The sequence below is a fragment of the Saccopteryx leptura genome, chromosome 3, assembly GCF_036850995.1.
Source record: "Saccopteryx leptura isolate mSacLep1 chromosome 3, mSacLep1_pri_phased_curated, whole genome shotgun sequence".
Lineage (NCBI taxonomy): Eukaryota > Metazoa > Chordata > Mammalia > Chiroptera > Emballonuridae > Saccopteryx > Saccopteryx leptura.
In genome coordinates this window covers 64,372,259-64,398,507 of record NC_089505.1, presented here as the reverse complement: position 1 = coordinate 64,398,507, position 26,249 = coordinate 64,372,259, and the positions used below count along the sequence as shown (strand labels likewise).

The 26,249-nt window shown below is 46.2% G+C and overlaps 1 protein-coding gene and 1 pseudogene across 1 annotated transcript; one reads left to right on the top strand and one right to left on the bottom strand.

Moving 5' to 3' along the window:
• The first annotated feature begins 4,377 nt into the window (after positions 1–4,377).
• Positions 4,378–4,767, top strand: LOC136398180 (C-C motif chemokine 27-like). Its single transcript, XM_066372558.1, has one exon. The coding sequence runs from the start codon at positions 4,378–4,380 to the stop codon at positions 4,765–4,767; it is 390 nt and encodes a 129-aa protein (XP_066228655.1).
• Positions 4,768–6,489: 1,722 nt separating this feature from the next.
• Positions 6,490–26,249, bottom strand: part of LOC136398179 (programmed cell death protein 2-like) — a 37,433-nt pseudogene continuing 17,673 nt past the window's right edge.

Genomic DNA, 26,249 nt, shown 5'->3' with positions numbered 1-26,249 from the left:
TGGGGAGCCCCAGAGTTTAGGAGATGGGCGCCAGAGGGACGAAAGGCGTGGGCGCTCCTGTGAGGGAGAACGTCTAGTGCAGGGGTCCCCAAACTACGGCCCGCGGGCCACATGCGGCCCCCTGAGGCCATTTATCTGGCCCCCGCTGCACTTCCGGAAGGGGCACCTCTTTCATTGGTGGTCAGTGAGAGGAGCACATATCACTTGTTACGGCTAGCAGTGACAAATATGGAACCGGATATTGACCATCTCATTAGCCAAAAGCAGGCCCATAGTGCCCATTGAAATACTGGTCAGCTTGTTGATTCAAATTTACTTGTTCTTCATTTTAAATATTGTATTTGTTCCTGTTTTTTTTTTTTTGTTTTTTTTTTTAACTTTAAAATAAGATATGTGCAGTGTGCATAGGGATTTCTTCATAGTTTTTTTTTATAGTCTGGCCCTCCAACGGTCTGAGGGACAGTGAACTGGCCCCCTGTGTAAAAAGTTTGGGGACTCCTGGAGTGCCTCCAAAATGCGGCAATTGAGTCCTCCCGGGCCACCAGCTTCAGATTCCCGAGAACAAGTCAGACTGACCCTGAGAATGACAGACAAGGCGCAGAGCGTGGGAAATCTTTGAGCCAATCATTCTGCTCCCCAGGAGCCGTTCAGAGAGACGTGATGGACTGAGGAGATAGGAGGCGAGGCGAGGGGGCTAGAGGCAGAGGAAGGGCCCTACTGCAGCTGCTCTCCTTTCCCGTGGCTGTGGCTGTGCACGTGGCGGAGGGAGCGCAGCTCACACACTCCCGGGAGCAGAAGCCAGAGCCTCTGCGGGGCCTGATGAGCTGTCCGTCAAGTGTTCTGGGCCCTCATTCCCCAGCGCTTGGGTCATGCCCTCCCCAGACACATGCCTGCCGTCACTGCCTAGCCAGCAGGTGCATTAAAGATTTAAACCACCCTGGCCCGTTGGCTCAGTGATAGAGCGTCAGCCTGGCGTGTGGATGTCCCGGGTCCTATGCCGGGTCAGAGCACATAGGAGAAGCGCCCATCTGCTCCTCCACCCCTCCCCCTCTCCTCTCTCTCTCTCTCTCTCTCTCTCCTGAAGCCATGGCTCAATTAAAATGAGTTGGCCCCAGGTGCTGAGAGTAGGTCCATGACCTTTCCTTAGGCACTAAGATGGCATCAGTTGCCAGCATGGCTTCAGATGGGCAGAGCATCCCCCAGTATGGGGTTCGCTTCGTGGATCCTGGCTGGGGCGCACGTGGGAGTCTGTCGCTGCCTTCCCTCTTCTCACTGAATAAAAAACAAACAAACAAAAAAAATGATTTAAACCAAAACCACTATGTTTCCGTCCAACTCTGCAGCCCCGGCCTCCATTCAGTCTGAGAGCTCCTCTCCACCCTCATGTGTCCTCAAATGACAGGGCCTCTCCTCTTAATAAGTTGCCTTTCCATGTCCAGGTCCCCATTATATCTCAGGGTCCCTCGTTGGTGCCAGGCCCTGTTTCTGTCAGTGACTGCCCTTCACCCCCTACGCCCGTCCCTGCTCCCCCCACCCGCACCCCACATGCACACCCATCGCAGTGAGTAGCCTGCATGGAGGAAGCTAAATAGTCCCGATTTGGTCTTCTTCCCAACCTTGGTCCCTCACTGATGTGTTCTCACAACCCCAGCTCTCTGCTACCACATGCCTCCTAGCCAACACTTTGCCAGAAACTTCTTTTCCTGGGAGTGGATCTAAAATACCTCAAGCTGAGCATTGTGGGAGTAGCCTGTGAGGAGGGAAGAGTCCTAGGAGCTGCCTCCCTCAGGCTGCCTCAGGGGAGTGACTCGGGCCTGTAGGAGGTCTTTCCCTGTAGCGAACACCCCAACCTCCAGCTCCTCCAGTCTGATCCCGAGTTTAAAGACACTCGGCATCACCCATCTAGCAGTTCTTGCTACCCCCTCCCTGAAGAACCCAAGGGCCGCTGTTCCCTGTGACCCCTTTCTGTCTTGTCACCCAGGTGACCCACTAGCTCCAGAGGGCCGACTTTCAGGTAGGGACTGGCCCCGGCACCAGAAAGGGCACCAAAGGATTAAGTTAAAAAGACAGCCCTGATTGTGGGTTGGTGGCAAAGCTGGGGCTGCCTTCGCCACGGCAGGTGTGGCTGGGAGACGTGGTCCTCTATCTGTGGAGGAGCCCGAGGGGGAGATGGAGGCATGCCCAGAACTCATGTCTTGCCTTCTCAGGTCTCTGGACTGACTGGTCTAGGAGAAACCACAGAGTGTGCGGCAGACAAACAGCTGATGGAGACCTGTGACAAGACAATGGCACCTCAGTCGCTGTACCCAGGCTCTGGGCTGGGTCCAGACTGGAGGGTGGGAGAGAGACCCTCAGGCCCTTGGCACTAGAAGTTCAAGATGTCTCTGGGTTGTGGCCACCTTCAAAACTGGACTTGGGGTCTGGAGCCATTTTATCATAGTGTCTACATCAAACACCCTGTCAAAAGCAAAGTACCCTGTCCAGCCCTAGGCCTAACCTGACCAGGAAACTGTCAGAATCCTGAGTATCCCCAGTCAAACTCCAGGTAAAGGGCCTTCAAGCCTCACCCTGGACAGGAGGGAGGAGCTCCAGTCGTCCAGCCTGAGAGGGGCACTAGTTCCTATTCTTGGGCTGCTGGCCCCTCCTGTCCCTTGCAGCAGTCCTGCAGCAGAGCAGGGTGCCCAGCAAAGCAGTGAGTCCCTGCCTAAGAGAGGTCCTCCCATAGAAGGTAGCGTAGTGGAAAAGGCTGAAGAAGACCCCCCTCCGCAGCAACCCGATAAGAACTTGATTACTGGGATATAAATCAGCTTACATTTCTTTTTTAGATTTTATATATTGATTTTTAGAGACAGAGGAGAGAGAGAGAGAGAGAGAGAGAGAGAGGAGGACAATAAGAAAGAGTGGGCAGAAGCAGGAAGCATCTACTCATACTAGTTGCTTTCTGTATGTGCCTTGACCAGGCAAGCCCAGGGATTTGAACCAGCAACCTCAGCGTTCCAGGTCAATGCTTTATCCACTGCACCACCACAGGTCAAGCTCAGTTTACATTTCTTTCTTTCTTGTCTTTTAATTTTTAAATTCTATTTAGAAAATTAACTTTAACAGGGTGACACTGATCAATAAGAGTACATAGATTTCAGGTAAACATTTCTATAGCAGTTGAACTGTTGATTGAGTTGAATACTCATCACCCATAGTCAAATAATTATCCGTCACTTTATATTTGTCCCTCTTTACACCCTCCCCCCACCTCCTTTCTTGTCCCTCTCCTCCATGTCCTCTTCCCTGGGTAACCACTTATCTTTTATCTATGTCCACGGAGAAGGACTTGAGGGTTGAAATCCCCAGATAATGAGTGGGAAATTCTTCAAGGTGCCAGAGGCACTAAATTTAGCAGCTCGCACCCACAAGTAGGCAGCTCCCAGCTTCCTGAAATGGACAGAAGGGGGAGTTTAGTGTTGGGGAGAAGGAGGGAGAGAGGGCTGGGTGTGGGATTAGGAGAGAAGGGACAGGAAGTGGATGTGAGGTTGGATTTATTAAGAAGATGAGATGCAGAGGGTTGTTATTATTACTGGACCTGGTGGGGGAGGGGAATGTTCCTCCAGGCCCACAGTGCAGGGAGGCTGGAATAGGAATGGAACAAAAGAGAAAGAGTTGAGCTTGAGTCTGAGGTCTCAATAAGCCAGGCCCCTTTTGGCAAGAGGCTGGCATTTCTGGGACAGGACGAGGCAAAAACAAAAATAGATTTCTTGGTTCTTTTACTTGTTTGATAGCAGCAACCCACACTGCAGAACTTTCATCTCCCCTCATCTGCCCTCCTCGCTCACCCACCTTCCTCCCTATCTCATCGTCCTAGGAAAGGCTGCCCCCACCCCAGCATCTCCAAGGTACCCCGACAGCAGCAAACAGGGCCTTCCCAGCTTCTCTGAATGTGCCCGGCCCCAGCCAGGACTCTGCCAAATGAAGACAAGCTGGTGCTGCTGTGCCCCATGCTCCCACCCACCCATCCACCCCATCAGAGTTTGTGTGCCAGTGTGATTGCACTACTGTGACAGCAACCATGTAGGAGTGGGGCTTTGAGTCTAACGGGCTGTGTGAACCTGTCTATGGCTGCCTGACCGCGGGAGGTTGAGTGATTGAGGTGTGACTGTGACTGTAACTATGGGTGTATGTGTGTGACTGTCCATGCTTGGATGCCACAGAGGACCCTCGGCAGCCCTGACTCAGTCACTGTACCATCGTCCCCACAGCATGCACCACCCCCCTCCCCAGATACTCTGCCCAGGGCTTAAGACCATATAGGAGGTGGCAGTCCTAAAGTAGGAAGGGGTCTGTGGCAGAGGGTCTAGGGCAACTAGGTCCCAGGAGTGTCACAGGATGAGCAATACATTTTCACTTGCCTCTGACTCACCTGTGTCCCCAGTTAAAAGTCACCAGACTCCAGGTCAGGGAAAAGGAGAGGAGAGGAGGCGTACAGGGTTGAGCACCACCAGCCTCCTGCTGCTACGGCTTCAGATCCACGACCCTGGAGCAGCAGGGCTGCTGCCACTCAGCGCCACCTGCGGTGCTCACTCCATAGCCGCCACTCCTGAGCAGCTACGGAGGAAGGTCACCAGGGTGGGACTGCAGGAGGCTGATGGGGACAGTCACCTCCAGGCTTTTGTGCTTTACCTGTCTGGATGCAGTATCTGTAGACGCCCCCCAGAACCGCAGGCTCGGTGGTTTGGGCACCGAGGAGGATGTTCCAGGGCACTCAGCCCATCCTGAATTTGGGGCTGATAGGGCAGGCGGGCAGGGACTCCCAATAGCCAGAGGAATAAAGCAGTATTGAACAACAACAAAAAAGTAGTCAATGTTCCTTCACTTCAGACTGTGCACCTGTCATAGGGCTGCCCATTCCTTGCTGTCCCCACACTCCCTTATCTATAGACAACGTAAATTCTTTCAAAACAACTCACATCTCCCCCCCCCCTCATGCCCAACACATATAGAAAGGGGTCTGTCAACTCCAGGGCCGTGGACATGTTTGTTTTCCTGTTTACCTCTGCTGATGGGGGCCTAGACTTTGTGCCACAGGACCTGGTCCTTTTTGAGCAAGCATATGGCTCAATAAAGCCTTTATTTTAGAAAAGCTTTCATCTGTGGGCACTTTAACAGTTCCCACACCTGGAGGCTGGCAGGCATAGGCAGGGCCCAGAATCTGAGGAGGATTCTAGGAGGTGGAGCTGGCGTGGGTCCTAGGGACCAATAGACCAGGTCCCCAATCTGGGGTGATGTAGAAGCCCATCCCATCACCCCATGATTTGCCTCCTCCCCCTCCTTCGCCTCACCTTAAACTCCCTCAGAGTCTGAGCACAGGTACGCAGGACACAGGCCAGCCCTGTGGGAAAGTAATGCGGTTGATGACAGGGCCAATTTGTAGTCTTGTTTTCTGCCTGGGGTGTGCTCTGAGGCTAGTCTGGGTTCTGGCCAAAGCTGGGTGTTAGCTGGGGTTGATTTTTTTAGGATCTGGTTGATCGGGTCGGAAGCAGCATCCCACTGCTGCATGGGAAGGAACTTAATGCACTGGCTGCACTCAAAGGGAACCCTTTCTGTCATAAAATAGTACTTTGCAAGGAAGTTTTGACCACGATGGTCCAATCTGCAACTTAAGGACTGAAAGGGGCTTTGGCAGAAGAGAAACCAGAAGTAGCTGGAGGAGGAGAAACATTAGTGAAAACACAGAGGGTTCCTTTGAGGGTGCCGCTATGTGCAGCGAACCTTCAGGACCGTTTTCCCTGCAGCCTGAAACCACATCAAAGCTCCGTGATGGAGCAGCGTGCTGGGTCCTTACACCCCCTCCCATGCTTGCCTTCCAAATCATGACCTTCTCCCTCCTCTCTGTGTGCTCCTCCCTCCTCCCAGTGACAATCTCTGCTCTTGGTTGGAACTTTCTGTGACACATTTACTTCAAAGGAACATGAGAGTCCTGGCCGGGTAGCTCAGTTGGTTAGAGCATCAACCTCATACAGCAAGGTTGTGGGTTCAATCCCCCATCAGTGTATATAAAAATCAAAACAAACAAACAAACAGATCTCTGAGTTGTGACATCTAACAGATAGCTTGGCAAGGAGTAACTAAGCGCAAAGCTTTATTTGCCTCAAAGCGCAGCAGTGCCGTGAACATGAAAGTGTTGACTTGTGACAAAAAGGCATCAATTAAAAAAAATAAAATACTATGTTATCAACTCACTGTGAATACTATCTATAGTGGCATCTGGTGTCAATTTAGATCTGTACCTTATCCACTTGGTAGGTACACCAAAATTTACATCATTTCTGTCACTGCACATTTTTGTTTCACTAATACTTAAGATATTTCAAAACAAGATCTTTGTATTCCTCTCTCTGGTATAATTATTTCCTTAGGATAAAGTCCTAAAACTGGAACTGCAAGATGTAAAAGATATGAGCATTTTACAGACTTTACACTGTTGTCTGAGGGCATCTGTTACATCTTGCTTCCTCTGTGGAGCCAGGGTGGGGCGATCCGCCTGCCATATCTGAGAATCTCTTCTGGTTCCAGGGCTAGTTTACTTTTAAACTTCTGGAAATTTTTATCTTCCTTGGATTTATGTTCTGCCATGGAATTCAATTCTTCCTCAATTCTTTACCCGCGCTCCCGAAAATCTCCGATTCATCTTCTCTTCCTGAAAGTTCAGGTGTAATCTCATCCTCTGTTTCTTTTACTATTTGAAATTCTGGGAAGAGCTAGTTGTGGTCTGGAACTGTATTGTCCACATTATCTGACTGTATACAAGCCACAGTTTGGTGCTCCTTGCTGCAGCAATGAGGCTGGTAACGTCCAGAGCTTGTTTTGAGGCTAAACAGCTGCACACCCTGACTTAGACTGAATGCACACAAATTCTCCCATCTCTGGAAAAGACTCAGAAGATGGCTCGTATAAGTAAAAGTCATTTTTCCTGGGTAGCTGATTTCTAAAAATGCTGCAGGCCCACTCAGTGCATGGCACAGCAGAAGAAACAGACGCCAAGCAGGCATGCCTGCAGCTGACCACACACACATTTCCACAGGCTTGAGGAACCTGGCCTGGTGGAATCCAGCCACGCCTGCCCGCCCACCTGGCTAAAAATTGCTTTCTGAGCAGCAGCAAAACTCGTGGGCTGATCCGAGAGGGCCAGTTCCACCACACCGGCGCTCACGCCCAGATTTAATATTCTGAGTTTGATCATCATAATTTAGTTTTACCTGTTTCGAATTACCAAAACAAACCACACAGTATGTTCTCTTCAGTGATGGCTTTATTCATGCACCATTATGTCTGAGCTACAGGTATCTGCGTGTAAAGCAGCAGATCGTGCTTATTGCTGCGGAATATCCACTTAATGAATTTAACCCCTATTTACCTGTCTAGTCTGCCACTGGTGGATGTGTGAGTTGTTCTCAGTTTTGGATGGAATGAAGAAGGCTTCTCTGAACATTCCTGTACGTGCCTGTTGATGAATCCACAGATATATTTCCTCAGAGGGATTTCTCAGTTCCTAGGGTAGCCATGGGTTTACTTGCACAGATAAAACATGTTTCCGAAATAGTTAGATCCATTCTCACTCCCGGAGAGCTCCCCATGCTGCACACTCATGCTGACATATGGTGCTGCCAGACCTTACATTTTAGCCATTCTGAGCGGTGAATGGTTGTATCTCCTTGCATTTCTCTGATGATGAGTTAAGTCATGTGTGCTTTCATCTGCCCATTGACTATTTGGACATCCTCTCATCTAAAGTGTCTGTTCTTTCACTAGTTTTAAAAATCAGTTGTTGGTGTTTTTCTTAGCGGGTCTATACTCTGGATGCGGTCTGTCTCTAGGTCATCTCACCATCTTTCTCGAACTCAGTTTGTGTCTTGCCTTTTCACGTTCTTCATGTTGATTTGTTTTGATAAACAAAAGTTTTTGATTTTAATAACGTCAACTTATAAATTAATTAGTTTTTTGATAGTGCTTTTTATGTCATTTAAAGGATTTTTTGTTTAATCTCAAATTCTATGTTTTCTTCTGGAAGATTTATGATCTCACCATTCACATTAGTCCTATACTCCATTTTGAATTCATCTTTGTATCTGAAGTGAGAATGTTTCTTTTCCCACATAGGTGTTCAATTACCTGGGAAATTAAAAAACTACATAGAGAAATTTCATTTTTTCTTCATCTAATTGTAAGGGTGTCCTTTGGAAAATTCTGTGACTATATATGTTTAGATTTATCTGGGCTCTCTATCCTGTCCCATTGATTATTTGTCAGTCCTTAAACCAATATCATATTGTTTTATTAATATTATCTTAATTTTCTAAATAATAAAAAATGTTATCTTACACTTAATTTTTATTCTTCTAAATAAAGTTATTTTGGCTGTTCTAGGTATTTTGACAACAATCAGCAAGTAAATTTGCAGTAAAAAATAAAGAAAATCTATTGGTTCTTTGATCTTGGTTGCAATGAATTTCTACATCAAATGGTAAGAATTTACATCTTAAGAATATTGGGATATCCAATCCATGAGCATAGAAGAAATACGAGTTTATTTCGATATTCTTTAACCTATTTGAGCAATGTTTTGAAGTTGTGAGTGTGAAGATCTTGCATACTTGCCTCAGATTTACTCCTAGATTTTGAGTCTTTCCTGACTCTTTCTTATCAAATTACATCAGGGTCACCCCCATTACGTTCCTCACTGTGGCTGCTGATGTTGACGTCAACAAACAGAGAGCATCTGCTCCGTGCAGGGTCCTTTGCTGGGTGCAGAGCTCACAGCTCTGAACAGAACAGATGTGATTTAGTCTAGTACAGGAGACAGACATTAAAGGGATAAATATTGAACTACTTTTAAAGGGCATATAGAAAAAATAAAGGGACCCAAAAGGAGTTGATAACAAGGAGACTTGAAAGAATGTGGGGAGAGAGTGAGGGAGTGCCCCAAGGACGTGCTTTCTGAAGTGACAGCTGGAGGATGAGGCAGTGATCAATAGTCTATGACATAAGTGACGTGTGTGTGTGTGTGTGTGTGTGTGTGTGTGTGTGTGTGTGTGTGTTCTAACTGTCCTTTTGAGAAGGAAAGCAAAAGGCTTTCATGATAGTTGTGGGGCATCTGTGATGATGCCAATGAGTCGACGTAATTGAGGAAGCGCCCAGCCACCCCATACAATTCAGAACCCACATGTGGTGTCTGAGGTTCCTGCTCCAGGCTCTTCTGCGCACACCCGTAATAAGCATGTGTTAATCTTTGTGCACACCTGATATTTGGAATATTAAATGTGCATCACTTGGCAATTCCTGATATACAGTTTTTCAAATTCCTCTTCACATCCAACCCAAATCCTGATCCAGTTACAAACCACAGCTACACTTTGACGTGTTGTCCCTCAGCCCTGGGGGTGTGGTTAATTGTTTTTGCTCCAAATTTCTGCCTCTCTTGTCCCCTCTAGATTCCTAAGCCTGAGTCTATTACCTCACCGCTGCCCCTGCCCTGGGAAAATTAAAAAACGGGCAAGTAAAGAAAGAAGGTTTTCTTCTTAATTCCAGATTCAAGTCTGAAGGTTTTTAGTATTTCAAGACTGATTTTTCAACATTTTTAATTACATTTTTAAATTTATTGTTTTAACATGGATTCAAGTGTCTCACTCAATATAACAAACACCCTCAAACCCCCACAATATGCCCCCCATTAAACCATCTTTGTCTCCCCTCCCATTACCTCCTCCCTCCTTCCCTCTGGGACTTGATGTCCTGTTATCTGTATTGATGTGTTATGTATATATAATTTGGCTAATCTCTTCACCTTCCCTGATCTCGTCCCCACATCCCCTCCCTTCTGACAGCTGTCCCTCTGCTCCTCATGACCCCGCCTCTTCCTGTATTCTGTTCTTCAGTTTACCGTGTTCATTAGATTCCACATATAAATGAGATTATATCATATTTATCTGTCTCTACCTGGCTTATTTCACTTAGCATAATAATCTCCAGGTCCATCTGTGCTGTTGCAAAAAGTAAGATTTCCTTCTTTTTCAGTACTGTGTGGTATTTCATTGTGTATATATATACCACAGCTTTCTTTTTACTTTTTAAATTTTATTTAAAAAATTAACTTTAACAGGGTGACATTGATCAATAAGAGTACATAGGTTTCAGGTGAATATTACTATGGCATTTGAACTGTTGATTATGTTGTATACTGTTGGTCAAATAAGTTTGTAAATATGATATATATGTTTGCTCGCTTGTGACTTATATTGGGTGTGGGGGACAGGCTATAAGCAGGCCAGGTCGTTGTGGCCTGGGGTTTGGTTTTGGGACTGGGCTTTTCCCCACACCCTTGACTGATTGTATGATCTGGGTGGTGCACTCTCATGAGGAATCCAATTATGCCTTGGATGAGTGACTTTGTGTCGGGGACTTCCTTGTTTGTATATTGGATTAAGGGATTTTGGTTTTCTACACTATAAAGTGGGACAGACCAGGAGCTTGGACACACAGTTCCTGCTATCACAATTGCAGGGGCTTCCCTGATCCCTGGCCCTTCATGGGAAGAGCTGGTTTTCTGCTTTTCCCTTGTCTTCTTTTGTGGTTTGCCTGTCTTGGTGAGACACCAATAAATAGGATGGCCCCCCATCCTCTGACTCCGCCATTTCTTTATCGTCTGCCCGAATCCAATGGGAACCTGCATGTGAATGGCCACGATGGCGGCTCCTGGCCTTACAACTGGCGTAGTTTCCGGCAGGATTCAGAGATTGGTATGGAGCCACCACCCTTGATGGGTGGGATAGAGTACTGGTTGCTGCTCTGGCTCCCCATGGCTGTCCTTTTAGGGGTCATGGGCTACATGTTTTTTACTCAAGAGGAAACTGCCCGAGGTCAAAAGCTTCAGCATGAATTGCAAATAGAACGGCAGAAAAGGCTGGAATTGGAGCGAGCACTGGAGAAGGAATTACGGGTTCGCGAGTTGCAGTTTACCCTGGAAGCTGAATGTCTTCACCGGCAGTTGTTGGAGAAACAACTGCGGATTCAAGAGCTCGAGTCTCAGCTTCCGGCCAAAAGCCAGCAGCCACAGGAGCCTAAAAGGTCACCAAAGGAGCAGCAGCATCCGTGCCGGTGGATTGGCTTTGAGTCAGTGGGAGCAGGCGCTTGTGACTCCTCTTCTGAGGATGAGAAGGCTCAGGCTGAAGCTGCCATACGCACACTGAGAGCCCGACCAGTTGTCGCCAAGAAGGTAAAAACCCAGCAACAAAGAGTCCCTCAGGGGCAGCCACAGCCTCCTGCCCAGGTAATGGAACACTCTGTGGTCCGGCCCTATACCCAGGCAGAGCTGATGGAGTTGGGGGCACAATTTAGGCAGAAATCTACTGAATCCCTGGTAGCCTGGTTACTACGATTATGGGATATAGGGGTGGATGGCATCATGCTCTCCGGAACAGAGATGGAGAAATTGGCCGCCATTACCACACACTCTTCCTTGAGGCAGCGTCTTCAGAACTGCCATGGCAACCCAGGAGACCATACCCTATTAGAATGGGTGATGGCTGCCATTCGTATGGTCTGGCAGAATGCTGGAGAACTGCCGGGGGCAATGAGTCGGTGGCAGTGCTACAGTGAGTTAGTAAAGGTCCTTCGAGAACTAGGTATGAAGAATGCTGTTTTCAACCCTGGGTCTCGTGGGCCAGACGAGGAAGTGTTTACGGCCAAAATGAGGGAATTTGTCCTTGCTAGCGCCCCATCAGCCCTTTTTGGGTCACTTGTGGCTATCTTGGGCCCCTATGTGGGGCAGCCCATCAATGCAGTTACACAGATGGTAGCAGATTTGGGAGAGCTGGAGGCTGCTCGGGATCATAAAGCAGTGAGGGCTGCTGCCTATGTTTCCCCCCCAACTAACAAGGGAAACGGGCCTGTAAAGGTTACCCGAACGCAGATGTGGGTAGACTTGATTGCGGCTGGAGCAGATAAGGGGAAATTGGATGGCCAGTCTAATAAAATTCTTTTGGAGCTTTGGCGGCAGCTTAAACCAGAACAGAAGTTCCAGCCACTGAGACGAAAGGCCCCAGCAGCTACCAATAAAACGTTTGGTGCGTGCACAGCTCGGTTACAAGATTATATGATAGAGACGGCCGAGGGAGAGGGGAACTCCCAAGACCCATTGTACCAGTTTGAATAGGAAAAAGGCCGAGGGACCCGTCTAACGGGGATGGGCGGGGACCGGAGGCCACATGTGGAACTGGCTATCCACTGGTCCCCTTCCAATGTACAACAGGTGTTGGCCTTGGTGGATACAGGTGCAGAATGTTCCCTTCTCTATGGAAACCCAGAGCGGTTTGCTGGGACCCCAGTGGCCATTGACGGTTATGGGGGCCAAACTGTTCAAGTGAAGCCAATAACTATTCCATTGGGGATAGGGAGACTGCCTCCTAAGCCATATAAGGTGTATGTATCTCCTATTCCTGAATATATTTTGGGGGTAGATGTCTTGCAAGGACTGTGGTTGGAAACTACAGCTGGGGAGTTCCGGCTGCGGATCAGGGTTGTGAAGGCAGTATTGCGGGGACATGCATCACATTCCCCTTTGCAATTACCCGTCCCTCGGCGTGTGACTAACACCATGCAGTACCGCCTGCCAGGTGGTTATGAAGAAGTCACAGGGACAATCCTTGAACTAGAAAAGGTGGGGATCATCCGGCCAGCACACAGTCCTTACAACTCCCCAGTATGGCCTGTGCGCAAAGCAGATGGAACCTGGAGAATGACAGTAGATTACAGGGAACTTAATAAAGTTGTTCCCCCTTTGCACGCTGCTGTTCCCTCGATAGCTAACATGATGGATCGGCTAAGCCATGAGTTGGGGACATACCACTTTGTGGCAGACTTGGCCAATGCTTTTTTCTCTATTGATATAGCCACAGAGAGTCAAGACCAATTTGCCTTCAGTTGGGAAGGGAGACAATGGACCTTTACAGTGTTACCCCAGGGCTATTTGCATATCCCCACCTTGTGCCATGGGCTGGTGGCTGCTGACCTGGCTAAATGGAAACAGCCAGAGGTAGTCCGCATGTACCATTATATTGATGATATTATGCTAACTAGTGATTCTCTTTCAGAATTGGAGCAAGCAGTCCCTACCATGCTATCCCATTTGAAAGCATGTGGCTGGGCAGTTAATGTGAACAAATTTCAAGGACCTGGGTTATCTGTTAAATTCTTGGGAGTTGTCTGGTCGGGTAAGACAAAAGTTATCCCTGACGCAGTTATAGATAAGATTCAAGCATACCCCGTGCCCACTACGGTAAAACAGTTACAGGAATTCTTAGGTTTGTTGGGGTATTGGCGAGCATTTATACCGCATTTGGCTCAGTTACTATGCCCCTTGTACAACCTTATTCGAAAGGGGGTTCGCTGGGATTGGACTGAGCAGGCGCAAGGTTCATTTGCAGCTGCTAAGAGAGCTGTCAAGGTGGCACAGGCCTTGAATGTGTTTGATCCTGCCAGGCCCTGTGAGCTGGATGTTCATGTAACCTCGGAGGGGTTTGGATGGGGCTTGTGGCAGCGGACAGAGTGCCTATGGCAACCTATTGGATTTTGGTCCCAATTGTGGAAAGGTGCTGAAGTTCGTTACTCATTAGTAGAGAAGCAGCTGGCAGCTGTGTATGCTGCCCTCCTGGCAACTGAGAGTATTACAACCACAACACCAGTTACAGTCAAAACAACATACCCTAGAGTCAGGTGCAACTGGGGCTCAGGAGGCAGAACCTGAGGTCAGTCCCTACCAGGAGGGGCGGGTGCCCATCCCCGAAGATGCCTGGTATACTGATGGTTCCAGCAGGGGCCAACCTGCCAAATGGACGGCTATCGCCTTCCATCCGGCCACTGAGACTATTTGGATGGACACGGGTACAGGCCAAAGCAGCCAATGGGCAGAATTAAGAGCTGTTTGGCTAGTAGCCCATAATGAACCTTCACCTCTGGTGATCTGTACTGACAGTTGGGCTGTCTATCGTGGACTGACCCTTTGGATTGCTACTTGGCACATTAACCAGTGGATGGTAATGCACCGTCCATTATGAGGTCAGGCCATGTGGCAGGACTTATGGGAAATAGGACACCAGAAGCAGGTGACAGTATATCATGTCACAGGGCATGCCCCTCTAGCCCATCCTGGGAATGATGAGGCAGAAACGTTGGCAAGGGTGCGATGGTTGGAGACTGCACCTGCAGGTGATGTGGCACAGTGGCTCCACCGGTGCCTGCTCCATGCAGGACAGAAAACTATGTGGGCTACGGTTAAGGCGTGGAACTTGCCTGTGTCCTATGCAGAGGTACTTGCAGCCTGTGAGCAATGTGCAGTATGTTCCAAGGAACACCCTCGGAGACCACTGGTGTCACCTGGACAGATCCAGAAGGGTCATGTCCCACTGACACGATGGCAGATAGACATCATTGGACCCTTACCAAAGTCAGAAGGGTACCAGTATGCAGTCACTTGTGTAGATACTGCCACCGGGCTGCTTGCTGCTTACCCCGCTCGTAACCCTGACCAGAGGGCAGTCATACAGGCTCTGGACCGCCTGAGTGCTGCATATGGGCGACCGCTGGTCCTTGAAAGTGACAATGGTACCCACTTCACTGGTTCAACAGTGAGGCAATGGGCTCAAAAGCTGGGGGTGGACTGGAAGTACCATGTTCCCTACCACCCCCAGGCTGCTGGTATCATTGAGCGTTATAATGGACTCTTAAAGCAGGGACTGCGACAGGAGGGGGGCACCGGCTCTCTTACTGGATGGACACGCCGCTTATGGACAGTACTTCGGATTTTGAATGAGCGACCTCGACGGGGAAGCCCAGCTCCAGTAGAGGCCCTCCTGCATCGGACAGCTGCCCCTATTCAGTTGCAGATACGCACCAAGGACATTTTACTCAAGCCAGGTTTCGGACAGCAGGGCAATGTGCTCTTGCCTGCTCCAACAGCCCTTCTTAAAGGACAACAGCTTCAATGGACTTGGCCCTGGACTGTACAGGCCCCCCATCTGAGATGGGTGGCCTTGTTGGCACCATGGGGAAAGGGGTTAGAGGTGGACCTCCAGTTAACCCCTTGGGCAACCAGCACCTGGCCACCTAAGGTAGAAGTGTATTATCCCTTGAGTGCTCAAGGGGACAGCATTTTGAAGGGCACCTTTGTAATTTCTTTATGGCCAATAATGAGTTCCCCTATTTTACTACACATAGAACCAGCAGATGCTGGTGTATTGGCCAATAAGGTTTGGTATGCCCGCTCAGGGCGGCCTCTGGTGCCAGCTACGGTGCTGTCTGCAGACAAAACTCTGGCCTGTATTCTGCCAGAGGGAAAAGATTTGCCTCTCTTGGTGCCACTGACAGCTCTCTCATTTCGCCCATAGTTTTTGATTTGTTAATCCTATTGCTGTAGTTGGTACTATTTCTGTTTATGCAATGTATCCTACTCCTTGCACAGTGACCATCATGGAAGATGCCTGTGGTTTAGATTGTAAAGTGAGCAAAAGGGGTGGAATGTTGGTCAAATAAGTTTGTAAATATGATATATATGTTTGCTCGCTTGTGACTTATATTGGGTGTGGGGGACAGGCTATAAGCAGGCCAGGTCGTTGTGGCCTGGGGTTTGGTTTTGGGACTGGGCTTTTCCCCACACCCTTGACTGATTGTATGATCTGGGTGGTGCACTCTCATGAGGAATCCAATTATGCCTTGGATGAGTGACTTTGTGTCGGGGACTTCCTTGTTTGTATATTGGATTAAGGGATTTTGGTTTTCTACACTATAAAGTGGGACAGACCAGGAGCTTGGACACACAGTTCCTGCTATCACAATTGCAGGGGCTTCCCTGATCCCTGGCCCTTCATGGGAAGAGCTGGTTTTCTGCTTTTCCCTTGTCTTCTTTTGTGGTTTGCCTGTCTTGGTGAGACACCAATAAATAGGATGGCCCCCCATCCTCTGACTCCGCCATTTCTTTATCGTCTGCCCGAATCCAATGGGAACCTGCATGTGAATGGCCACGATGGCGGCTCCTGGCCTTACATATACCCATCACCCAAAGTCAAATAATTTTCCATCACCTTATATTTGTCCCTCTTTACATTCTTCTCCCCACCCTTCTGCCTTCCCCAATCACTCAAATCCCCTTCCCCCTCCCTCACATTCCCTTCCACCTGGTAACCACTTCATTTTTATCTATATCCATAAGTCTCAATTTTATATATGATGACTGCAGTATTTTAGAATAACTCAGCACTGGGCTGTCCTCCACTGAGTTTCTCCCTGAGGTGATCAACTTCACACTCTCCTCATACAACTTTAGTCCTCTCAGCCCTCCCTCCACTGAAGCCCTGGGTAAGTGGCTCTAAATAAGATTTTCTGCATGGGCCCTTTAAGATAAAGTGGGCATCTCTGAGAGCTCCTGTCTCTTTCTTGCAGTCAGAAATCTCGCCTCTTTTCACTGCCAAATGCTATGGGAGCACCTCTTGTAGGCTCTGGTGCTCTAGGATGGGATGCCTAGCCTAGGGCTTAGGACCTGCACCTCTCAGGGCAAACCTCCCCACTGTGAGACTCCCTCTGGACCCTTGGCTGCTGCTTGCTCCTGGGAGCGGGAGTAGCCCTTTCCACATCTCTGCCCTTCCTACCAGTCTCAGTGTGGCTTCTGCTACTTCTCGTTTAGCCAAAGTTGGTTTTACAAGATAATTGTTCTTAAATTTAGTTGTAATCCAATTTGATCTTGAGAAGTGGCAGTTGGAACATCTTGGAATCCTTGATTTTTCAACATTTTTAATGAATACTTTTTATTACATAATTGAAATAAAAGTTTAAATTTCTCACCTTCAGATGTGTTTTTGGTCATTTGGACCAAATCGTATTAAAATCTTCATATGCTCCTGAATTTATGTACCTTTACTTCATTTTCCAGGAAATAATAATAGTTACTACGTTTTGGGACTCTGAAGCCAAACAGGATGAGTTTGTGTGACAAAAAGTGGGTTATTAGGGGTGTGGCCAGGTAAAAGGGCTCAGAAACACGGTCTGAGTACGTCATGGTTTAATAGGGAGTCTGATGCAAGGGATATGCTGGAGGAATAGGAAGTTGAAAAATTACTGTCTATCAGTCTCCGTGGCTGTGCTGGATGTAAACACAATCCAGCCTCAGGGGGAGAACTCGCTTCACCGGCTCCTCAGTTTGCATAGACACTATCACTGCCTGTGACTTCTGACTCCTCCTTTTCTACTTTCTGGTTTCATGATGTTACCTTTCATGGTGCTGCAATTATCCAGAAATTGCTGACCTCCACCCTCACCCAGGCCATTAGTTTTCAAATTCATTAGGAGATATCTCCAGACATGGCAGCAGATAATAAAATTCATAGTGATCCCTGGTTACAAATGAAGTGAGTAGAGAACACACATGATGGCCGTGTGTGTGTGTGTGTGTGTGTGTGTGTGTGTGTGTGTGTGTGTGTGTGTGTGTGTGAGAGAGAGAGAGAGAGAGAGAGAGAGAGAGAGAAAGAGAGAGAGAGAGAGTCCATTGAACATTGGTCTATAGGTATCTTTTCATTTTGTACTTCTCTGTCTCTTTTGCTCCAAGCTAACAGTGCTCTGTTAGTACAATACTATTAAAACTGTGGATATACTATAAATTTTATGTGTGGGGCTCACCCAATAAACAAAAAACACACTGCATATCTCTTTTATACAGTCTCTCCTCTGTACCAAGATACTCCTTTGTGATACAACTAAGTTAAGTTTCTTGAACACCTTATAGTTTTATTAGCAGGGTCTAGGAGGAATGACCTGGAGATACTCCGAGGGCATTCCATTTTGCTGAAAGGCTCTGTGTGGTGGCATTGTTACCTGAAAGGGGACCTGTCTGCCTCAGGCAATCTGGTAGTGTGTGGGTTCTTGACTGCATGCAGAAAACATTTCACAGCAGGAATCCAGGTGATTTTGAGAGTAAGTTTATTAAAGCTGAGAACAGTTAAATAAGGAAGAACCTAGAGTAGCTGAAGCAATAGGAAAGAGCCTAGTGGAGCAGCTTTGGCTCTCTAGAGTCCTTAAGGGAAAAAAATGAGCTTACACTAGGAAGTCAGAGGAAAGGGTGCCTTCAAGGCATGCTATGGGGGTTAGCCTGAGGTGAGCCACTGCTGCCCATTGCTCCCCTCATTGCAAGTCTTGTGGGGATTTTTAGAGTTTAGGAGATACATGTCTGTGGGAGAGGAAGAGTGCTCTTTGCGACCTTTGGCTTCAAGTTTTTAAAGGCTAGGAGTTTCTGGAGAAGTCTTCAGAGAGAATCTCAATAGAATATTCATGATTTTCATGCTCATGTACCAAATGAGGTTTATTCACTTCACTTGTCTTTGAGTGTGGTTGGCACAATTAATGCCAATTGGGTTGCTGCTCTCTATAACTCTGAGAAGGGTAATTTAAGCATTTCTCCTTGGTGAGGGAGAAGTGTAAACCACTTAGTCCTAAGTGTTCTTGGTTACAAAAGACAGAATTTTGTGATTTACTAGGTGTTATAAACTGCGTGGCTTTTTAGCTATCTGTCTTATTCTACTTGTCCTGCTTTACTAGCCTGTCTCAGCAGGATGGTCTGAAATTAAAAAATTAAAATTAAAGGCCGTGGCCAGTTGGCTCAGTGGTAGAGCATCAGCCTGGCATGCAGGAGTCCTGGATTTGATTCCCGGCCAGGGCACACAGGAGAGGCGCCCATCTGCTTCTCCACCCCTCCCCCTCTCCTTCCTCTCTGTCTCTCTCTTCCCCTCCATTGGAGCAGGGTTGGCTCAGGCGCTGAGGATGGCTCTGTGGGCTCTGCCTCAGGTGCTAGAATGGCTCTGGTTGCAATGGAGCAGTGTCCCAGATGGGCAGAGCACCCCCTGGTGGGCGAGCCGGGTGGATCCCGGTCGGGCACATGCGGGAGTCTGTCTGACTGCCTCCCCGTTTCCAACTTCAGAAAAATACAAGAAAAAAAAAATTAAAATTAAAACTGAAAGTAGTTCATGGCGGGTAGGTGGTGTTTTTCCCTAACGAAGGTCAGTCTTCCCTTTAACTGAGACTGTCTGTTGTATTTTTTGCATCTGAGAAAACATACCTGATAACATACCCTTTGGCAGAGACCACACCTCCTAGTTGTTTTTATCATGTTAGTCAGTCGTTAACTATCATATACTGACCTATGTAAAAGAAGTGTCTATTCCTTTTAGTTTTTATTCAGTCCCAGACATGTCCTGCTTTACTTTCCCTTGTCTCCCACACCTATCACAATGGATTTCATGTGACCATTTAGGCCTCCTCCTTTGATTCTAATCAGGAGATTAGGTTAGGGGTAAAAGATGGGCCTTTGTCTTTCTGTCCTTTCAGCCCCCCTCTGGCTTTGAAATAGTTATTCTTAACATTGGACCTGAAATTGGGAATTATGGGCAAAGGTCAATTCTTCTGTAACGGCTTCCTGCTGAGTTAGGGATGTAGAGCTGTCCTTGCCTGAAAGTTTGTACAGAGGTCATGGAGAGGAAGGGACCGAAACTGGACAGCTTGGAAAGCTGAAGTGGTCATGGGGGAGGGGGAGAGTCATCCTATTGGAGGAGTTGCTAAGGACTCGAATGTGTTCTTGAATGAAGGAGACAAGGAAATCAAGAATGTAAGGGCCAAAAAGTAGAACTAGTAATAGAGCAGGAAGGAGCCCAAGAAAGAGTGTCAGCTAAGAAAACCAGAACTAAATATTAAATTTAGGTTCCACAAAAGAAGTAGAAACCTTGAGTAGAGGGCATGCGAGTGGTGATTGAAATGTTAAAAAGAAGATTAGTAACTGAATTAGCAGGAAGGTAGCTGTTAAGGAGAGTCTGGCTTGGGTGATGAGATAAGCTGAAGTCTTTGGTAGGGTATTAGTTGTGTTTTCCCATATGAGGAGATTCTATTACGTGCATAGCCCCAGGGTTTATTAGGAAAGAAGGAGCCAGTGTTTGTTTGTTTGTTTTGTTTTGTTTTACATGGACCTGACACGCATGACAATTTTCAAGTTTGTGGTGCACAAAGGGCACATGGTAGGACTAGGAAAGGATAGGCGAAGATCTCCTAGCATGCAGACAAGTTGAGGAGTACAAGAAGGAGATTGGACCTTTCCTTTGGCCCCAGTGATGAAGATAGGAGAGGGAGGAAGGGGACACGAGAATTTGGGAAGAGCAGAGTAAGTGGCTTCCACCAATATTGATGAGTCTGCAACATATACCTGCAACAGGGAGCATTACCCAGAGCTCAGCTAATTAGGTGTTCTGAGGTGGAGCCTGAGTCTAGGCTGGGGCCTGCAGTCAGACATATACAAGATTCTGAGGACACTCGAAGGTATAGAGGGAGCCACGGCAGGGGTGTCAGCTGGCTCCAGAAGGTGAGGGTGATGTCCCTTTTTGAGGAGAGAGCACTCTCTCTTTGAGCACCCTTTTTGTAGAGTAGGCACAGTCCCAGTGGCGGCTGCTTCCTGGGGCATTTCTTACTTCAGGGACCAACCTATCTGCTTACAGTTGAAGTAGGCCTGTGAGCCTGGTGCCCACAAGCACTGTCCCTGACGTTCGCTTGTAGCCTTCGTGTAAGCTTGTCCCTGGAGAGCCCCCATAATGCAGAGGCAACCATTGGGAAGATTTCTCAGTTCCTGAGACCAGTGCTGGTCTTGTTCTCTCTTTTCCTTTTTCTTTCCTTTATTTTGATTGGTAAAGACCTTATAAACCAGGTCAAGGAGTTCTGACTGAGGGATCTGGGGTTCTTTCTCAAGCTTTTGAAGCTTACAGTGAATGTCAGTGGCTGACTGGGAAATTAAATTCATCTCAAGAAAAGATTTACCCTCCCTAGAGTTGAGGTTTAGGTTGGTAAATGGATGGAGAGTGTCTGAGACTCGAGGGAGGAAGAGAGCAGGATTCTCATAAGGCCCTTGGGTAGTTTCCTTACACCTGTCAAAATTAACAGGTTTGATTACGGCTCCTAGTGGCTTTGAAGTTAATCTTATTTCCTTAAAGCTTTCTGGTGACATCCAAAATCCAGGCATGTTCCTTTTAATTTTTATTAATTTTAATTTATTGTGTTAACATGGATTCAAGTGTTTCACTCAATATAACACCCTTACCCTCCACCACCATGTCCCACATTACACCCCCGGTGTCCCCCTCCCCCCTCTCCTTCCCTTTCTGATTTGCTGTCCTGTTATCTGTATCTGTGTGTTATGTATATGTAATTTCACTAATTCCTTCACCTTCTCTGACCCTGTCCCTTCATCCCCCTTCCATCTGACAGCTGTCCCTCTGCTCCTGTGACCCAGCCTCTGCCTCTATTCTGTTCCTTAGTTCACTTTGTTCATTAGATTCCACATATATGACATTTTAGTCAAAGTTTTGGTTAACAAAACCACAATTGAAAACTGGTTCTGTGTCTTGTAGAGAGAACAGATTCTTATTGGATTCATGCACAAAAATGTATTATAATTACAACAATAGTTATTTGTTAAGAGTTGTCAGATTCTGGAGAGATCAAGTAGGGAGAAAAATACAAATGCCTTAATATTGCTCATAAAAATATACTTTACTAAATTGCTTTTAAGAAACAAGTTTCCTTGTACTTGGAAATTATAACAATTTTAAAATTAACAACTTTTTTTTTTTTTTTTTTTTTACACAGAGACAGCGAGAGAGTCAGAGAGAGGGATAGATAGGGACAGAGAGAGATGAGAAGCATCAATCATCAGTTTTTCACTGCGACACCTTAGTTGTTCATTGATTGCTTTCTCATATGTGCCTTGACTGTGGGGCTATAGCAGACCGAGTAACCCCTTGCTCAAGGCAGCAACCTTGAGTCCAAGCTGGTGAGCTTTGCTCAAACCAGATGAGCCTGCGCTCAAGCTGGCGGCCTCGGGGTCTTGAACCTGGGTCCTCTGCATCCCAGTCGACGTTCTATCCACTGCGCCACCGCCTGGTCAGGCAAAATTAACAACATTTTGAATGGAGTCAGGAAAACAATTCTCAGTTCATTTAGTCTTGATCCATATCTATTTATCTTGATTAGTTATCAGTATTTCTATGAATCTAGCTATTTCCTAGAGTTTTACAAATCTTTGTTCAGCTCAAAGGTATAATATGAACATTATCTTTAGAAACTTATATTTTAGAATAAGTTCAAGTCCTTTCCATGGATCTTTCTGAAGATGTAATATATTTGTAAAAGCATTAGACCAAAACAATGGGTGTCTCTAGATGACAAAAGGAAAAACTTAAAATGACATAGTTATAGACCTCATTATAATGCAGTTGACAAAGGAATTTTTCTTGTAACAACATTTTAAGACACCGGTACCAATCAGAATTACAAACAAAAATATATTAGAAAGTTGTAGACTCTTGGAGATTTTCACGGAATTTTCAGAATATAGATGTATACGAATGGCATATAGTCATTATTTATTATTAATATATTTTTGCAAAGCTTTTCGTGGAATTTCAAGCATATTAAATAGGCCAAATTAATTTACATTTTCTTCTTTGCTTTTTCCCTCTCACAAACCTTCTGCAACTTGCACATTTTGTGACTTATATAAACCTTTTGCAATGTTCCTTGTCCCTTCTTTAACTTATTCAAAAATAACTATTTTAGAACAATGTAAGGTCAGTGGATAATGGGGCATGGTCACGTGGGGAACCCAGACCCGCGAACTTTGGCTAGGACTGCCCACAACCAAGCGCGCCAAAAGAAACTTCCCAGGAGCCCTTTGGAAAAGAGCAACTGTCCATCAGCCAGTGAGATTTCACTACATCATATTAGCTTGACCACCTAGGGACCCTTTAAATATCTCCCACGCGGGTCACTCCTTGCGACTTCACTGGCCTCCCTCTTTCCCCAGGGCCAGGGAACCTAGTGGGGCAGGAAGCACGCTGTACTCAATAAAGCCTTTTATTATTCCACACTTTGCAGCTCTGGCCCCTTCCTTCTTCCTCTGCGGGGAAAAATACCTTACAAACAATGCATTTTAAATCCTTGTCTTTAAAACTGTATTTTTATTTATTTTAAATTTTACTATTAAAATTATACAGTTCTTTTGTAACTAAATTAGAATTCATAATTCTCAAAAATCTTAACTGTCAGTGACAATTAAAAATGAGTAATTAGTATTCTTTAGATTGATTTTTTACGAATATATTTTATAACTTTTAGAAACAGATTCTTTTATTGGCTAATTCACTTATGTTTTATTATATTTATTTTATTTTTTTTAGTGTACGTATGAGGGAGACAGACAGACATTGACAGGGACAGACAGGCTGGAAGGGAGAGAGATGAGCAGTATTATTTCTTTGTGTGGTACTTTAGTTGTTCATTGATTGTTTTCTCATATGTGCCTTGATGGGGGGGGGGGGGCTCCAGCCAAGCCAGTGACCCTGGGCTGAAGCCAGCGACCATGGGATCATGTCTATTATCCCAAGCTCAAACCGGCAACTCCGTGCTCAAGCTGGTGAACCCGTGGTCAAGCTGGTGACCTCAGGGTTTCAAACTTGGAACCTCAGTGTCCCTGGCCGATGCTCCATCCACAGCACCACTGCCTGGTCAGGCAACACCTCTGTTTTGAAAAGACACAAGAGAGATAACAGAGACCTTTGCAAACCAGGCAAAACAAACATATATTTTCTTTTTTTTATTCTAATTTTTAATTTATTGTGTTGACATTGTTTCAAGTGTCCCACTCAATGTAAAACTCTCTACACACAGCATTATGTCCCCAATGCCTCATGCAAAGTCTCTTTCCACTCCTATATTTCCCCTTTCTCCGCCTCCTCCTACCTCCAATCCCCTTTCCCTCTGGCTATTGCTACCCTGTCTGTATGTGTGTATTGTGTATACAGGTATATAATTTTGCCTAAACCCTTCACCTTCTTTGACCCTGTCCCCTCTTTCCCCTCCTGACAGCTGTCTATCTGTTCCTTGTAGCCCTCTGTTTTTATTTTGTTTCTCCATTTATAGTGTACATTAGAGTTCACATATAAGTAAGACCATATGGTATTTGTCTTTTTCTGCTTGGCTTATTTCACTTAGCATAATAATCTCCAGGCCCATCCATGCAGTCACAAAAGGTAAGATTTCCTTCTTATTTATGGCTGTGTTGTATTCCACTGTATAAGTGTATCATAGTTTTTTTTTATCTACTTGTCCACTGATGGACTTTTGGCCTATTTCCAGATCTTGGCTATTGTAAACATTGCTGGAATGAACATGGGGGTACATATCTTCTTTTGAATCAGTGATTTGGTGTTCTTAGGATATATTCCTAGAAGTGGGAAAGCTGGGTCATAAGGCAGTTTCATTTTTAATTTTTTGAGGACATGTCATACTGTTTTTCCACAGTGGCTGCACAAGTCTGCATTCCCGCCAGCAGTGCACTAGAGTTTCCTTTCCTCCACACACTCGCCAGCACTGGCTGTTTGTTGATTTGTTAATGAAAGCCATTCTGGCAGGTGTGAGGTGATATCTCATTGTGGTTTTAATTTGCATCTCTCTGATGATAGTGATATTGAGCATTTTTTCATCCGTCTATTGGCCATCTATATGTCCTCTTTGGAAAAGTGTCTATTTAGGCCCTTCACTCATTTTTTAATTGGACTTTTTCTCTTTCTGGTTTTGAGTTTTATAAGTTCTTTACAAATTTTGGTTATTAACCCTTTACAAAACATATTGACAAATATGTTCTTTGATAGAGTGTGTTGTCTTTCTATTTTGTTTATGGTGTCTTTTGCTGTGCAAAAGTTGGATATAGTCTCATTTGTTTATTTTGTACTTTTTTCCACTTGCCTGAAGAGATATTTTGGCAAAAATATTGCTACGATAGACGTCTGAGATTCTATTACCTATGTTTTCCTCTTGGATTTTTATGGTTTCACGACTTACATTTAAGTTTTTAATCCATTTTGAGTTTATTCTTGTGAATGGTATGAGTTAGTTGTCTAGTTTCATTTTTTTTTTTTTTTTGGCATGTATCTGTCCACCATTTATTAAAAAGACTGTCTTTACTCCAGTGTATACTCTTGCCTTATTTGTTAAATATTAATTGACCATAAAGGCATAGCTTTACTTTTCGGTTCTCTGTTTTGTTCCACTGATCTGTATGCCTGTTTGATTACTATGGCCTTGTAGTATCAGGAAGTGTGATACCTCCCACTTTAGTCTTCATTTTCAAGACTGCTGAGGCTATCTGGGTTCTTTTTTGGTTCCATATAAAATTTGGAACATTTGTTCTGGGTCTGTGAAGTGTGCCATCGGTATTTTAATAGGAATTGCATTGAGTCTATAGATCGCTTTAGGACATTTTTTTTTTCCTTGAAAGAGGCAGGGACGTGGAACTACTCCTGTATATGCCCTGACTGGGGAAGCTAACCTGCCTCCCCTGCACCCTGGACCTCACTGCAATCAACCAAGCCATTTTACCAGGGGTTAATTTTTATTGATTTTTAGAAAGAGAGAGAAAGAGAGATGGCGAGAGGGAGAGAGAGAGTTGGGGGAGAGGGAGAAACATCGATTTGTTGTTCCTCTTATTTATGCATGCATTCGTTGTTTCTTGTATGTGCCCTGACTGGGGATCGAACCCACAACCTTGATGTATCAGGACGACTCTTTAACCAACTGAGCTATCTGGCCAGGGATCATGGGCACGTTTCTTACTTTCCTTCAACTTTTGCAGGGCAGTGGCCTGGTGCACCTGAGCACGGTCCAGCTCCTCTGGATCCTGTGGTTAAAGGAGGCCACTTCCGCTCTCAGCTGATCCTAGCAGTCTTTCTCCCTCCACTTCCCGCTGGAGACGCTGGGCCCGGTCTGCATTGTCGGTCTGCGGCTGCGGAACTTGGATCTTCATTTCACCGCTCAGTGGTGGTGATTTGGGCACGGTGCTGACCCAGCTGCTGCTCGCATTCAGTTTCCTGCCTGCTCTGCTGGGCGCTGCCGCCACTTCTCCTCATCCAGGACTTCTTACAGGTGTCTCCTCCCTTACCTGCACTAACCAGGCACCCTCCGTTGGCAGGTGGTCCCCGCCTGCCATCCTGCAGGTAGAGTCCTGTTATTAAGTTTCTCAGCGGAACTAGAGGCTTCAGGACTCCGATGGAACTTATAATTCCTTGGAATTCTGCCCAGGAACATGGAGGAACATGGAGAGGAGGCTCCTGGCTCCTAACTCACAGCCCACT

Excerpts from the sequence above, each read along its gene's own strand:
- LOC136398180 (XM_066372558.1), top strand. The coding sequence starts at position 4,378 with ATGAGCAATACATTTTCACTTGCCTCTGACTCACCTGTGTCCCCAGTT.